The 17,117-nt window shown below is 35.6% G+C and overlaps 1 protein-coding gene across 2 annotated transcripts in view; it reads right to left on the reverse strand.

The window, feature by feature from the left end:
- LOC148080120 (rho GTPase-activating protein 6-like) overlaps positions 1-17,117 on the reverse strand; it is a 65,105-nt gene that overhangs the window by 12,009 nt on the left and 35,979 nt on the right. For both annotated transcript variants that reach the window (XR_015711343.1, XM_087791679.1), the window contains exons 2-3: positions 4,568-4,727; positions 1,424-1,495 (exon numbers count right to left, since the gene is read on the reverse strand). Coding sequence is in view for 1 of the 2 variants with exons in the window: in XM_087791679.1 (XP_087647805.1) it covers positions 1,424-1,495; positions 4,568-4,727 (232 nt within the window). In the remaining variant the exon portion in view is untranslated. The remainder of the gene's footprint in view (positions 1-1,423; positions 1,496-4,567; positions 4,728-17,117) is intronic.

Genomic DNA, 17,117 nt, shown 5'->3' on the forward strand with positions numbered 1-17,117 from the left:
ACCCCCTACTTAGTTTATAGTTCCTTGGAGGTGGAGACTTCAAACCAAGCCTCAATGATTGGCCAATCACAGTGGAGGGGTTGTGGTTACGGTAAACAAGATTTTATCTCCAGAAAAGCAAAGCTTTTTTTAGTAGGCTTAAGCCCTTAAACACATTTTCTTATGTAAATGTATATTTCTTTTTAAATTAATTAATATAATTATTGTTTTAATAATTTTATATATGTCTCACTGGGTCACCGTTTCCTAGTTATATGAAAGATTATTAACAATCTTTAAAATCCTTGAATTATTAAAGTTATGAATCTTACTATATTATAATATATGTACTATTTTAAAAGCGCTATATAAATACAAATTACTTACTTACTTACTCGCCCGTTATTTCCAATCATACTTGATGTAATCTGTAATCTGAAGCAAATTTAAACATGTTTATTGTTTTTGCTTTTTAAAAACTTAATTCAACATTCAACAAAATCGGCCATCAGTAAAGAAATATAAGTCGATCATTACAAACTATCACCTAATCTATTGTCAGTTTGCAACTTATTGAGATTTCAAGACGTTTGTGAAATCAGCTAAAGTAAGTTAAACAGGGTACATTTTGTTGCAGAGACGATTTTAAGTAAATATTGAGATATATAAGGGAATAAATGCTGTATTATTGTAATATGGAAATGTGTCTGTATTTGATGTGGATATATTAATGGAAACATACTCTCAAATTTTCCATGTTAATGTTTCGATAATTATGTTTGTTTTTTTTTCAAAATGTATCCCTAACTGGAAAATGTTGATTTGTTTCTCTGTTTTGAATAAAGAATAATCAACAGGGATGAAGGATTCATGAGGATACAGGCAGACATGGCTGTTACAACACAGTGAGTAAAATGTTTTGCTTTCATTCAAAGAAACATAACTGGTTGGAATATGCATGACCGTTCATTAACCCTTGTGTTATATCAGGGTCATGGTGACCCAAAGGCCCATGATGAAATGTGTTTGTGTTTGCGTTGTTTCTAGATCAAGGTGAATGACCGAGATAACACAAGGGTTAAATTCTCTTTCTCGTAGTTTGTTTATAGCAAGGTGGACGGTTACACACTGACACCAGTTTAAACTTAAGCCTCTGCGTATGACAATCAAAACACCGTTCAAAACACGTCACACTGTTACAGTATATCCTTTTTCCTTCTTCACATATACAACCATATCAAGTGACTCACTCTGGACTGCTTTTCTAAGCAGCCTAATCCAGAAAACAAAGCGTGAAGGCAAAGTTGTTTTTGTAACCTATCAGTTCACCTGCCTGCGGGGCAGTAGACCACCACTAGACTTCCGTCTTAAGTGGTGGGGGGGAGCGTCGTGACCGCCAGAGGAGGGGGGACACAGTGAGAGCTCACTCCACGACTGACCCTACCTTTGTCCTTGCTCTTTTCTTTCGCTAACGAGTCCAACTTCCTCCTCAGTGATTTCTTCCTCTTCTGTCCATCTGTAGAGGAAGACAAAAATAAACCAAACGTGATTCGTCTTTCTTTGCTCTTTGCCCTCTAGTTTTTCATCTAATGAGCTTGTGTCAAGAATGCAGACATGAATTAGCCACGGGAGGAAGCCTGTCTATGAAGTCAAATCCGCTTAACGGAATCGTCTGACGGAATTGGCCATGGACTTAGTCAGCATCTGTTGGAGTTTATTAAATATTGTTTATTCGACCTGACCTTGCGTTTTTACTCTCATGTAAGATAATACATAGGATCAAAGACATATAACAAAGATGCAATGGAAGACTGAATCAACCTGAACATAGAGCTGGCTGTTTTCTGTTTTTTGTATCATGTCTTAAACTATAGCTAATCAAGATCAACAAAATATTGTTGAAACAAGCTAATGATGTGCTTTTCTTCTGTAAATATAGCAACATTTACATTTGAATCACTTTGACATGTGTTGATTCTGTGTCATTCATCAGTCATGAAATGAGGGTTAGGGTAAGGCCAGAGTTTTGTTTTTGCTTTTTTCAACTGTACATCATAAAGGGAAAAAAATGAAACAACAAAACCATTATAAGCATTAATCTGGAAAATAACAGTCCTTATTTATCTTCCTTTAAAAATACATATTTAAAAACATCTGATAAATATATATCCTTTTTAAAACCTCAGTTTAAACAACAATCAATATTTCTACATTTATCTGGGTGTCAATGATCAATATGTATAGGGAGATCTGGAAGTACAAGAAAAAAACAGACATTTATAGTTTTTGTCTTCACTTGAAAAGGTTTGTTGCGTTGCTAAGATTGAACAGAACCAATTTTCTTTTAATCCATAACACAAAATAAATATAATATGGCACTTTGTTAATTTGATTGATTTTTCTGAGTAATAAAAATGATAAAAACCTTTGAAAGTTTCAAGCTTGTGTTGACTTTCCTTTGAAAAAGTTTAAAGACACACTGTCTTAAAAAAAAAAGGTTTCTTGAAGACCCTTTTCTTTTTAACTTTCTGTAGTTAATACTTATCATTTTTTAACTATATACAGTTTTTCCCCCTTTAATGGAATATGTTGGATAGTGATGGAACCCTATATTAAGTTTCTAGCACTTCTTGTGTGCTGTCAAATATTACAACATTAATATTGTCGTCTTAAGTAGTTGAATGCAGTGACTGTTTCTGCAGTTCTAAAACTACAAACTCAAATAATCCTGATCAATGGTTGCCTCTACTTGTTTTAAAACTGATCTCAAGGTTTGACTTGATAATGGAATAAACATGCTTGATGATGCTTAGCAATAAATTGTAACTTCCCTGACATGTGTCCAAACAGTACGGTTTATAAAAGCCATGCTAGGCACATCACTGGCGTCAATATAGGGGCAAACAGGGTAACCGATGGTTTGGTTTAGTCTACAACCTAAGATACTGTCATTTTTAGAATCTATTTTGATACGCTTAAGTTTGTTAACTTGCTTGCAAAACTGGATTCAAAACCTCAGTCTGAACTACAGATGTTCTTTCAGCTGTATCAAATAAGATGTTCAGGAAATTCTATCCTGCTCCCACTGAACACTTAGGGGCAGCCTGAGCCAGTTGCGTCAGAAATACGGTTGAATTTCCCCGCAGTTTAACACTTGCTGACAACTCTCAACACACTGAACCTCTTCAGTTACTGTTGTTGTTTTATCAGTTAGCGTTGCTTCACCCTGAAGCTGCACAGATTTAAGACTGGAAGGTCAGGAATTTAGTGGGGTAACATGGTTGGGAAAGGGTGTGAAATACGAGGAGAAGGAAAGCAGATGTGATGGACGGAGGGAGAAGAAGCAGATAGGAAATGGTTTGGATTTTTGACAGATGGCTCCCAAAGCTGAGCGGAAATCCCCCAAACCTCCAAATCTCACTAGTTTTACTCTTGCCAATTCTAAAACCGAACCTTTATCTCTGCTCCATCCCCTTGCTTTTTCCATCCAAGGTCAATCTTCGCCTTACTTTTATTTTTAAATGTTGAGAAACTGGGTTACGATCATTCAACTTGCAACCCCAAAACATAAAAGGCTAGTTGATGGTTTGCAAAAATTCAAGAATTCGCTGGAACACACATGGCAGCCATGAAGGGATCTGCAAAACATACGTGTCAGAGACAGGTTGGTATTAACTGTGAGGGGGAGTGCTTTAAACTTCTCCTGGAATGTAAGGCTGCGGATAATCCATTAGCTTCACTGTATCTTTAAACGCATGCATTATGTCTTCAACATGTTTTTAGGGTCTGATGGCGACTGAATGATCAGTTGTTATTGACCCAAAAAGAAGGTAATAAAAACTGGAAAGTCCCCAGAGAGAATATTACTGCGCAAACCATTTTAATTTGATATAATTCCTATTCAAGCAACTTTAGTAGCTGAAAATGGAAATTTAGGCTGCTTTAACAGTGTTTAAACAGTGATTATAAACTTTTTTTTTTAATCCCAAGTGTAAATGTTAGTGTTATCTGCTATGTACTAAGTCAGTGTTTATGTTTTATTGTTTTCAATACAGTCAATCACTTAAATACTACCACTTTTTCTCATTTTATCATCTTCAATTCCATCTACATTTTGTTTCATATACTTACATATATATATATATATAAGCCTCGACTAAAATGTCTAGAGAACAATTTTTACATTAGTTTTACATCTAATACACTTGTTTCCAGGAAATTAAGTTGGAAATAAAAACATGAACATTTTGACTAAATTAATTTCAATAGAGATACCTCAACTCAACTATTTGATTTGAAATTCATATTTACAGTTTCTGATGCTGATGAATTCCGGTGTGTGTGAGCAAAGGGCCCAGACAATACCTACACCACACCTTGTGCTTTTGATCTGACTAGAGACAAACAGGATGTGGTGTAGGACTTCAGTTGCATGTGTACATTTATATGTGTTAAACAGCACTACATTTTAAGGGTTTGGTCAAAATAACACCCACATTTATCTCAAATACTATCTCAGAAATGTTGAAGTAGTAAATCCCACAACTCACAAGTGCCAGGACTCACAAAAGTTGTTTCATGAACTCACCTTTTGGCATGGTTATCTGACAGCCCACATCGTGATCCTGATGTAAACGGATAAAGGCTACTTCTTGAAGCCGGGCTCTCTCAAGCTCGGACAGACTTTGGATGGCAACCGGCATCAAGCGCACACTCCGGCCCGACAAGCTGCGCCAGGTAAAATCCCCCTGAACAAAAAGTAACACAGACAGTAGTATTTGGGTTATTATTTTCTTCTTAATTATGGCATTAAACAGTAAAATATACTCCATAAAAGCACTGTGAATGTACAAGTTTTTTTAAACATAGATCTGCCATAGGGTTTCCTCATGATTGAAAATGACTTATCTTCAAATGTGGCATTTGTGGACAACTGAGGCATAAATGCATATGACGCCATGATAATCTTCTTTCATTCAAATATGATTTTGACTGATCAATAACAGAAAAGGAGCATCTTTCGTGACTGAGACGTTAAGCATAGGAGGGAAAAGGAATTCAGGAACTGTATAGGCTGGAGTCTGGCAGACAGACAGTCGCAATTATAGCTCATGGATTGTTTTCAAAACGGTGCGTATGAGCCAGTCGCACACAGACCATAGACTGAATAAGATATGGATGAAGAAGATGTGACGTCACCTGTCTGTAAATCATACATCTTGGAAATGCAGTCTTCCAGTTTAGCCAGACTCTGGTCGAAAGTTCAAGTTGGAAAACGTATGATTGGGGCGATGAAACCACATCTATTTAGTTTAGGAGCGATGAAACCACATCGATTTAGTTTAGGCTAGGGCAGCTAAGTCACGCTTACTTGTCAGTCAAGTCAACCACAGCCCTAATTATTCAAATTTACAGAAAAGGGATTATAACCAAAAAGAAAAGAGAAAAAAAGGATCCGCTTACATTGTGTGTCGATGGTAAAATATGCGTTTAAGACCCAGGCAGTTTGTTTTACCAGGCTTTTTTTTTTTTTTCCATTCTGTAAAAGTCTGTTTGTTTATTTTTAAATGGGCATAAACATCACTTACAGTTTTTTTCGGCTGCCAGCCTCAAGTGGACAATCAGTGAACTGCAGCTTTTGCACTTTTACATTAGCTTCACTATTTAAAACCATATCAATAAAAAATAACTTTTTTAAGTACATTTCTCACATGCAAAGTTTGCCAAAACAGATCTTATTTAAGAGCTTGAGTCTGTCATGCACACATAAACAAAAGCTAGTGGAAAAATTCTTGGTGCAAGTCAGGACATCCTAAAGCGCAGATGGATTTGCAATATGCTTCAACATAAACTATCATAAAAGACATACAGCATATGTGAAGGGGCGTGGGGGGGGGGGGTGTTATGAAGTGTATAGAAAACAGACATCCTGTTCATTTTTTTGCAGGAGACATGTTTCTCCTTTTTACCGCCTCGCAATCAAAACTGAATGCAATTTCGATGGAACTATGGAAATCCAGAGTGGGCTTTAATGAACGTTTGAGTCATTCAAATCTCTGGTCATGCATTCCTTTTTGTCTACAGAGAGATGAGGTCAGGAAAGAGGAGAGTGGGAAGAGACAATTTATCTAATGCCTTATCCAGACAGAAGGTTTACAAGGGTCATTTTCAGTGCTTCGTCTTTCATACTTGGTAGGCGTAAAAAAGGTCCTGCTCAAAATGACTATATATAACGGTGCAACAACAATTATTCAACATTTTCCACAGTTGTAGTGTTGCCCCCAGCTTGAGATTTAATTTTGTGTGAATTGAAAATGATTGATTAAAGAAATTGCTCTTTAAGATGACAATACGTGTGTAATATTTTTGAGTGAATGAGTTGTCAAAAAGACAGAAAACAGAAGAAAGCATTTTGACTCCAGTGTTTCCATCAATCTCCTAGCAGTCACACAACTTAAACTAATAAAACTGTCTGTTACAGTATGAAGATAATGAAGATTTGAATCATTACCATACTTAATATTGCTATAAATAATGTGTAAAGTGCCAGCGAAGAAACATGATTCCTTCGATGATTAGAAATGGTTCTCGTAAATAACCTACTGTCAAAGCCTATTTAAAAGTGTATTAATAGAAAATCAACATTTTAGTCGAACCAGTAGGAATTATATTCCCTAATAAGGGCTAAGATTTAGAAAGATACACAACCCTTTCCAGCAAGCTTCTGTCTTGGTAATCCTTCAACTTTTTTATATTTTAATAACGATTTGAAAAATATTTTTGTTCCATTCCATTGTCAAACAGTTTTGTGTTATTCAGACCCCATTCAGTGCAGTAAAGCAGCAGAGCCGAGCTAGCATAATAAGAGCTTGGCGGCCCGGAGAGTCGCTTGAGAGTGTGTGTAGCCCAAAGAAATGTAGTGTTTGACGGGTCTGTGTGTTAGCAAGTCCTTATCGCTGGGTGAGGAAACCCTTTCCCCTCCTGCTTGACCTCACACACAGCTTGAGGGGTGCTTGTACACATCTACACACACTCCGCGGTAGAAAAGACAAACAGTGGGAGAAGTTAAATAAGAGGCCCATTCTTTGGTTGAGCTGGTTCTGCCCAGCAGGATTGCTGAAGTGGATGGATGAGCTTCACTCCTTGAGTGTTGGGCCCTGAAACCTGTGGAATGCTGACAGAAGGGACAAGAGCCGAGGGAGAACCATCAACGCTGGACTTTTCGCAACAATGAGTCGAAAGCCAGTGACCTGCACTCTTGCTAATTCAAGATCACCAACCATGACTTTCCAAAGCCCGCTATGGCGATCCATTTTCTACCTTATTATGAAGACTGTCATACCATATAGTTGTGTGATTTATGGAGGTGAAGAAGACATCTGCAACCACTTTTGCCATCACTTTGATTTTCTTCTCTGGTCTTTGTTGCATCTAAAGACATGCAGACCAGCTTTTTTTTCTGTAGATGTGATACAGATGAATCAAGTCAGCATTGTGTGATTTCACTTTGCTTTCAAGTATGTTTTGGAATCTATTTATTATATATCAAAGCACGTCAGAACTCCTTTTTCTACTTGTGCAATGTGCATCTTATACTTTTTATACTCAAAAGGAGTTTGAGTTTTCCCAGATCATGTTATCAGTTTGAATTTCCAGGAATTAGGGGGGCATAGCAAGGGTTGCCTCAGTTTGTGTTGCAAAATAAATCAGTTTGGGGGGAAAAACATACATATTTCTTTCATCAGCAGGGGGATGCCCAAAACACAGACATGATTCAAACTAAATGTATTAGATTATTTTAATAGCTAAAAAATTGTCTAAACAGAATGTTGTGTTAATACTGCACTTTATTTGTTAAAAGATAATTTTAGCATAAAGCATCTCAGTTTAACTTCACAGCTTTTTTCTAACCCATCAAATACACCATAGCATGACTTGCCTCTGGCACTTAAGGTTTGACTCAATTAATCTATGCCATACTAGTGATGATGAAGCCCCAAGTTCAAAATAATATGATGTTTCAATGGATTAGCTGTTCAAAGCAATATATTATAGACTAGAGACTACAACAAACGGATACTGCTTAATGATGCTTCATCAACACACCGATAGACAATCTCTTCACAATAAGTCAGCAATAAACAAAATGTTCATCAGAAATGTAATGGTTTGCTTTCAAATGATTTAAAATGTAACAAAATCGAACCATCATATACAGTATTTTATTTCAATTTAAATAAAGGAATAAAGTGAGTTGAAACAGATGGACAACTGTTATATACAAGTCCCCATAAAATTACAAGGTAATAAGGTAGGTAAAATTTAATTTGATTCTCTTTTATTTATTTTTTTTAAAGGGCCTTTGACGCAAATCAAATTTCAAGAAGAAAATAAAAAGCTGGTTTCCATGACTACAGTGACACACTAACAAAAGACACAAAGTGAGGAAAATGGCACCAAGTGACATGTAAGCACCATATTCACTCAATGAGGCCCCCGGAAAACTTGTTGCTATGATACAGAGTACAAGGTGAAAATAACAGCGATTACGAAAGTCCTCTTGATTTGAGCTACTTTGGAAACAGTTGCATAACCAAACATCATTTAAATCATATAAATCTATAGTTTATAGTCTATAGTATATATATATATATATATATATATATATATATATATATATATATATATATATAGTAAATCAATGCCACTGCACTACAGTATGTTGATGGACACTTTAAAAACCAAACAAGGAAGGAAGTTTATGAAAGCTTTTAGCATTGATTTTCTTTTTTTTGCCTCAAGGCAACTGCTGACCATCAGTCTCATGAAAATCATTTTCACAAACATGTACCTAGTTGAAATCCCCATTCATTCACTCATGTTCACTTGACAATTCAACCTGCAGCTCTAAATAAATGAAAACAAAGGCAAAGGGAAAAGTTTCTATTATGGAGTCTGATCTGTTTCTCTAATGGTTATAGCTTTGCAAACTTCAGACCAACTCTCCCTTAAAAGGGGCCGACACACAGCATCACAGGGTGTTGGACTTAATTGGCTAATAGAGTCATAACGCTTCACAAACCATTTGGTACGGTGCTCAGTTTTAAAGCTTTGGTTTGGCTCATTTTTATTTACTGATCCAGCATTATTTTTTATTTATTTATTTCCCCATAACTGCAAAATTAACAGGTTTCTTTCCCAATACCATTCAAAATAGAAGATTGCATGCAACATAAATCAATAAATACACATAATAAAGAAGAAAAATTTGACTTAGATAGTCAACAAAGAAACCAAAAAGCAAAGCTCGCAGCAGTCGATCTACGTGCCTACCCTCATCCTATGGTCACCAACGATGAGCAGTGACTGAAAGAACAAGATAGTGGTGATGTGTCCCACACAGTAGGACACCACGAGGTAGACCCAGGACAAGCTGGACCGACTACGTCTCAAGACGAGTCAACAAAGAAATGACGAGTCAACAAAGACATGGTAGTTAAAACCTAATAGAAGTGGGTTTAGTTTTGTCCATGTTATTCTTTCTCCTACTGTCATTCATTTTAATATTTGTGTGGTGCCTTTTCAGGTTCTTCAAAGATATTAATACGAGTCACCTAGCAGCGTTGCAGGTGAATGTCGAACTAGTCTGAACACTAGACTTGTCTTGTCGACTTTTTCTTCGTCCAATGTTGTTTTACTGAGCAAAAAATTGGTTCCCACACAGAAGACTTTGAAGATATCAAGGGATCTTCCAGCCGGAGTTGTTGATTTGATGTGGCTGCGGTCTGTTGTGTGCTTAAACTTTGTAGACCTTGTGGGAAAACGTATTAAAGCACTTCCAATCTGCATTTCGGCCAGACCAAAATGCAATAAGCAGCAACAAAAAGTTTCTACAGGTCTAAATATAGATAGGGTTTGTAATCAAAGTTGTATCTTTGTATTGTTTACAATGGATGAACAATGGTTTAAGAATTATAGAAGCAGTTTTGGCAAATGTTTCTGTTGCAGTTGTGTGTTGTTGTCCACAAAACAGAAATTCTTCTATATTTTTAAGAGCAATATATTTGACATTAACATCATCTTTATCTTTATTTTTTTGTACATTAACCAACCAAATTCCAATAAAAACTTACTTAAGTGGGTTGTTAACGTGCTGAGTGATTTTACGTGGATTCAGATAAAAGATGCAATAGACGTTTTTCTCAAGATACCGTCATTGTTGCCACTCTTGTCTTTGTTGCTACGTCCGACTGACCCTTGAGCAGGGTTTCTGTGCCGCAGGGCTAATCCAGAAGAATGCTAAGATTTCTCAATGGCTTTTTTTTTTTTTTTCTTTTCACTCTGTGGGTCATGCAAGCACGTAAAAGATTGCTCATACCGACCCCAAACCTCCTCCAGGATCACATCTGCTTGTAATTACTGCCAACACCAACATGTCAGGCATGTGCATGTTTATGAGTGAACCTGTCACACACCCACGATTCATAGATCTCCGCACCTGTTTTGGGTTGATCCCGATGCAGCTTTTGGGGAAACACATTGAAACCAATGATGGATCGATGATGTCCATGTGGTTGAAGTGCTGAACATGCGACTTAGATATAACATAATAACCTCAATTATTTTGTAAAAGTAGAATCTCACATTTACTATTTAAACCCATTAATAGCTAAGTTAGTTGACCGATGGTTAATACAGTCTGAAAGACAGTACATCATTCATGCTGTGTTGGTTGAACAATGTAAAGACAATTCATCAAATTCTTGGTCTTGCACAGTAGCAACAGAGACACAAGAGGCAGTGTAAACACCGATCAATCACCTCCCGCATACCTCTGATAGCAGGCTTAACTTCTCTGTCTTAAACATTGACGCTCTTCATGATGATACCTTTTGTTTTGAATTGAAGTAGTTGTTTCCACTTTTTCTGTTTGGAAAACACTTTAAATTGCTGAGAGATTTTACTGAAAACTTGAAAACAAGGCCATCAAAATAAAATGGCTACAAATGTAAGACAACTGACTATCATTGAAAACATACTATAGAGACGTTTTAAAGGTTTGACGGTGGCTTGAAAAAAATGATCCAATGTTTTTACCACATAATGCGTTATACATGTATGAATTAGTAGATGTATCATTCTTTATTTACTTGTATTTACTTTATTATTAAATAGTCATGTACAGTTGGAGTTGTATGATTGTCTCAATAATAAAGGCATACATAAAATTCAATAAAAGGCAAGTGGACAAAAGTAAGACGATGAGACAGGCATTCAGAACTATTATTACTTAAAAAAAAAACTCTTATATTTACGTGTGTCATCCCTTCAACCTCAAAGTCAACTTGAAAGCATTTACTTAAATTTTCAAAGTGTGTTTCTGTCATAGACATATTTTGTTTTAAATATCTGTTAAAAATCATTTTGAGTCTAATAAATGTTTAAACATGGAAAAAAACAAACACTTTATTAACGTTCTTATAGTGTAGAATGTCAAAAATCAAATTAACAACTTAGATAATACGTTTTAACTTTAAATCACTTCATTCTATTTCTAGATACATAAACACAAAGATCAAGTTATCAGCTTTCAGATGATGGCAACGAGATAACCAAAACAAGGTTGATTTAAAGATCTGGTCAAATTCCAAATCTTTCATATTTAAAACAATCTTTCAGGAAGTGTAAAGAGCACCACCTTCAGTTAGCCTCTAGCATCTATTTGATTTGACTGGACATCTGGACTAATGTCATGCAAAGTTGTTTACTTGAAGTCTATTTCGAGGCAGCAATCATGGGGCAAGTGTTTTTATTTTGTGGTTAGTTGGAGCAACACAAGTCAGATTCCTTCCCTAATATCTCTGCATCATTGTGCCACGTCTTGTCACAGTTGCCGACTGCAATCTCCAGATCTACTTTGTGGGACATTCCGGGGTCTGACGGAGCATCGTGTTTTATTTTTTATCTGGGAGTGGTTTGAGAAAGAAGTCAGTTCTCATGGCGCCGAGGGCACAACGGCTAGAAGGATTGGTTGGGAACGTAATGCTCACGGGGCCTATTTGAGAATCATTTTCATGATTATGAGGGAAGTAAGAAAGGCACACCTGAGGTTAGAACATAATTCCTATAATCTTCAGGCAAAGAAAATTTAAAAATATGAAGCCAAATTAGAAGTCACAACATTATTCTTTTTCTTTTAACAATCAAGTTGATTTTATGGAAGGTCTTGGTTTACAAAAAGTGATGAAAAGAAACAGTTGGACATGTTAACTTTATACTCTATATGTTCTGATTTAACCTCTGATATGTAAGATAGAGATTGCGTAACACTTTATTAATTAAGTATAATTGTGAATTTTGTCAATAATTATTTTATTAATTGGTTATTCAATTCTGGCAGTAGTGCATAATAATTAGACATTCTACAACTACTATGTGTAGAGCAGTCAAATATACGTTCTTTATTGTTATTAAAATGAATTTAAACCATGAATATAAGGCTTTTTTTATACCCTAGGCCAAAGCAATTGATTAATACTTTTTTTATTTAAAAAGAAAGCAAACATTTGTCTAAGGCCCTTTGCAACAGAGGCCGTGGAAGAACTATAATTGACCATGTAATGCAAAATCTGTATTTACATTTTCCAAAACAAGAGGCAGTGTGTCGCATTCAAGTGCATAGGAATGGCTATGGGGAATTCAGTAGCATGGGACAAGTAAAATTCAGAGACGCAAACTCAACTTAACAAACCAACAAAACAAAAATCAACAACGGATTTGGTTTTGATGAAATAAAATATTTTATTATCTCTTATTTGTAAGTATTCTTTTCATTAAGGAAAACAAAAGTTGTGACTCTTCCTCTTCTCCTTTTCTATTTCTAACATTCTTCATCCAATAAATCAATCCCAACTGTGTCAACACCATACACTTCTATCTTCTTAACTTTGTCTTTTAACGGCTCAACATGAATGTTCCTCTGATAATACTAACATCTAATCCTGTTCTGCCAAGTTCCTCACAATGAGAACCTGAGAACTTCACCTCTGCCAAGTCTCCCTCCTTTCTTTGTGTCAGAGCTACTGTCCCTATAGTATAAATCACTGCTGGTGTCACTGCTATCCTACAAAAGCTCCCTTTAATCTATCTGCTTCCGTTTTGCCACAGATTATATATCTCTCTTTCAACAACAAAAATACGGCCACAAAAAAACCTATAAGACATGTTTAGAATAGATGCCTATGTTATTAAGATTGTTTTATATAAAATATAAAGTGATGTTTTTTCATATGACACTAGAAACATTCAACTCAAAACACATTTTAAACTTCCTCAGGGGCATCATCCCACATTAATGGAGGGAAAATTATGAATTCAAGTAATAAGACCAAGCTTAATATGCTACAATTATTATCATGTTTTATTATACAGAACAGTTTTAAATTTTAAATTTAAAAAGTTGTTTTTTTCCAAATACTGTATATATTTTTATATTCACTTAATTGTTTTCTAGGGGCAATAAATACTCCCAAAAATTCCAAAAGCAGAGGATAAAACTCTTTAAACAATAACTCTATGATCATATTAAAAGACTTCAAATGGAAAAGAGAATTAAAATACAAAATACAATTGTTAGTTTCTACATGATTTTTGAACTTATGAGGTCAATCTACACTACGCTGCACTTTGCCCACCTCTGCATTAAGCTTACTCTAAATTCCCGAATCTTTTAAAATGGAATAAGCATTGATTAACCAGTTAATACGATTACCACGCTTGTAGGAAGTAAGGCGCTCACGCTCTCTGATCTCAGATATATTTTCCCATTCAAATAAGTTAAGGGCTGATATCAGCTACTAGAGTAACATATTTCTATGCCCTTGGATAGTGGATAAAATGAATTATATAACTGATGTTTTTTTCCATAACTTACCACTCTGTGATCTGAAAAGTTATACAATTGAAAATCTGTTTGTTTAAATGACGCCTTGAGTCTGAGCAGAAGCAAAGTAAATTTGTTTAGTCAAATGTAAACAAAGTTAAATACTATGGTTGTCAATGACTACTGATGACATCATGCAGAAACATTTTAAGGATTGATGGACTGTTGAGAATTCACAAAACTGGGTCAAATTTTCTTCTTTCTTCTTTATCTGGTCTAAGAGTTTGAGTATACATCATGGGGCGCCATCTGGTGGCCATTGCAAATGAAGACACTGCTTCATGAAGCCTCATCAACACACTGTTATTATTTATATTAGAGAGAGTGTGTGGGACAAGCAGCAACTTTAAAAGGAACAAAACAGGATGAAAAACAAGTTTGCTGTCTCCTCTTTCATGGACTAGTTATAGACATGTGTACACAATGACTCATTGTTTGCACAATGAAAACCTCTGTAATAAGAACACTAAGTGTATGCGTAAAATTGCTTTTAGGTTAAAAAAAAACTTTTGTGTGTGTGGCCGTTTTTTCAGCATTTTTTCCTCCAAGAACTTGTGAAAGGAACTTGAATAATCAGATTATAGACTCTGTTGTGACTATGCAACTGCAGACTCTTTGGTGTTAACAAAAACTTAATTAAACGTATTTGGCATGAGTTATGGTGTCAAACCTTTGACACTTCTCACATACACACAAACAGCGTTGCCATCACGAGGTGTAAAATTGTTTCAATGAGACGTCCAGGAACATCACAACAATGTTTTGAACTGTTCAAAAATCATATGGTAATATGATGGTAATAAACGTTTTACAGTGAAACAACAGTCATTCCAACAAGAAATTCAATGACGCTATGGGTCAAAATAGTCACGGATCAAGGAACAACATGTTCTTACATGAAGACAGCCAACACTCAAACATGCATAAAAATCACATTCTTCTGAGTCAACGCTGTTGTTTAGTCAATGCCTGATTTTCTTTGCTTTTTCATCTTACGTAACGTTATGCAACAGCCCAAGACGTCAGGGTCAATCCTCATTATTGCTGCGGGGCCTTCATATTAATCCGCCTCTAATATGCCTGAAGGTTACCCACAGCTTCAGATGTCAATGCCATTTATAGATATGGAGTTCACTTTGAAAAAAATCAAACAATATGCATGAGTTGGCGTTGTTGTTATTGACATTCAGCAAACTTGTGTAGCCATCCCTGAACCTCAGATGATTTCATATTAAAAATTAGAATTGTGGACTTTACGACATCCATAAAAAAAAAGATCTGAGCCTTCTTTTGGGTTTTTTTTATACCTCGTTGTTCTCCAGGCTCATGTGAATTCAGTGAGGTAGTAAAATAGCAGGGATTACTCAGTGCACCGCTTGTGATGAGGTTGACAGTGTTGAAGCCAAGTCCGGGTCAATCCACCGGACACATGGCTGCCTTTTTGTGCGCAAATGAAATGCAACAAGTGCACACGAGCCAGGCATACTGTCGCACATAAGTAGTAAAGCTGGCACATGGGTGTCAAACACAGTAACAAGAAGCATTTCACACTGTTTTTTTTAGAAAACTGTTCTTGAGTAAAAAAAACTTATTTGGACAACAATATATCAATATAAATAAAACACTATAAAGGGCAAAATTGAATCCAGGGTTCCGAAGGCGTTTTAACACCATTTTAAAATAGATTTAAGACAAACTGAACAATAAACCAAAATTAAAAAAAAAAAATTGTAACTGTTACCACTTTTTGTCGTATGGAAAAATGTTGTACATCTCCCTTTTTTATTTTTTTATAATTTAAACCAACATGAAATCTCAAATGTTGTGACTTTTAAAAACTAGATTAAAAAACATTCTTTATTCCAATAAAGGCCTTGTTCCAGCTGGTCTTTTAGCTTGTCAGGACCATGTGATCAGTTAGATGGCTCAGAACATTCTTTAAGACAACAAATCAAAATCTGAAATCATTGTCTTTCATCACATTATACATTTTTAGGCCTCAATGCACTGGTTCTCAATGGGTTTGTAACTATTAAATATTGCGTTGGTCAAGCTGCCAACTTCAACTCAAATACATTGACCACCAATGTGGGGTTTTAATAGAATAGCAATTTTAAACAATTATAACGATTAATTAGTGTTCTTATGTATTACAAACTTAAACCTTAACACCCTTAATCACCCTTAACACAAAAATATATATGTGTGTATTAAGAAGACATTTTCTGAGATACTTTCTTTATACATAAAATATTTTTCAAGCAGTCAGGAGTAGACAAAAGTCATTTGTTCCAAGGATAAATGTTGGAAAACTCATTTAAAAGATGCTAAAAACACACAAACAATGTTTCAAGTTTTATCCAAGTGAAACTTCCTGCAGACCCCCACCCACTGGTCACTGCCCCGGAGCTCTTTGTTTCCTCGTGGAGAGTTGATCTGACCATATATGGGTCATTGTGAGGTCAGCTTGTCTATTATTGATTTCCTAGGAGACGATGACTATAGAGTTACAACGCTGTATGTATTATCGTTCAACAACAAACTTCCCAACTCTTTAATATGATATTTTATTCACTTGTATCACAAAATAGATATTAGCATGATCATCTAGAGCTGTTTTCAGCAGAGCGTTGGCATGTGATTGGACAAAAATAAACCTTTAAACGCTGTATAGTTAGAAAATACTAATATATTCTACTTATTTAAACAGTATTGCAGACCATTGTACCAAACAGTGTGACCATCGTCATATCGGCATCAAACCACGGTAAATGTGTTGGACCTAATGTGTTCACCTGAAATAAATTTGAAAGAACCTGATGTATTAAAAGCTTAGGCTTTCTGTTAAATGTATTACATTAAATTCACTATTTATTTCGAATTACATCTCAAGTTGTACCAACTTTCATATAGGCAAATGAGTTGCACAATTCATTCATTAATTTTCTAATGCTGAATCTCTTATAGGGATTGACAAAAACTTGAGTCAATCCCAGCTACTTAGGTCGAGAGGCAGGGCACCCACTGAACTGGTGGAAAGCCTGGTGAGAATGTCAGTGGGAGATTAAGTGCTGATAATTTAGAAAGAAAAGTACATGTTTTCAGAAAATGACGTAGGTGTAGTTTCTTATCTGATGACTTTTCTTGTTTCTTCGCATGGCCATGTGTTAAACTACAAGCTACACAACATATTACA

The sequence above is a fragment of the Callionymus lyra genome, chromosome 5 (genome assembly GCF_982586985.1).
Source record: "Callionymus lyra chromosome 5, fCalLyr1.hap1.1, whole genome shotgun sequence".
NCBI lineage: Eukaryota > Metazoa > Chordata > Actinopteri > Syngnathiformes > Callionymidae > Callionymus > Callionymus lyra.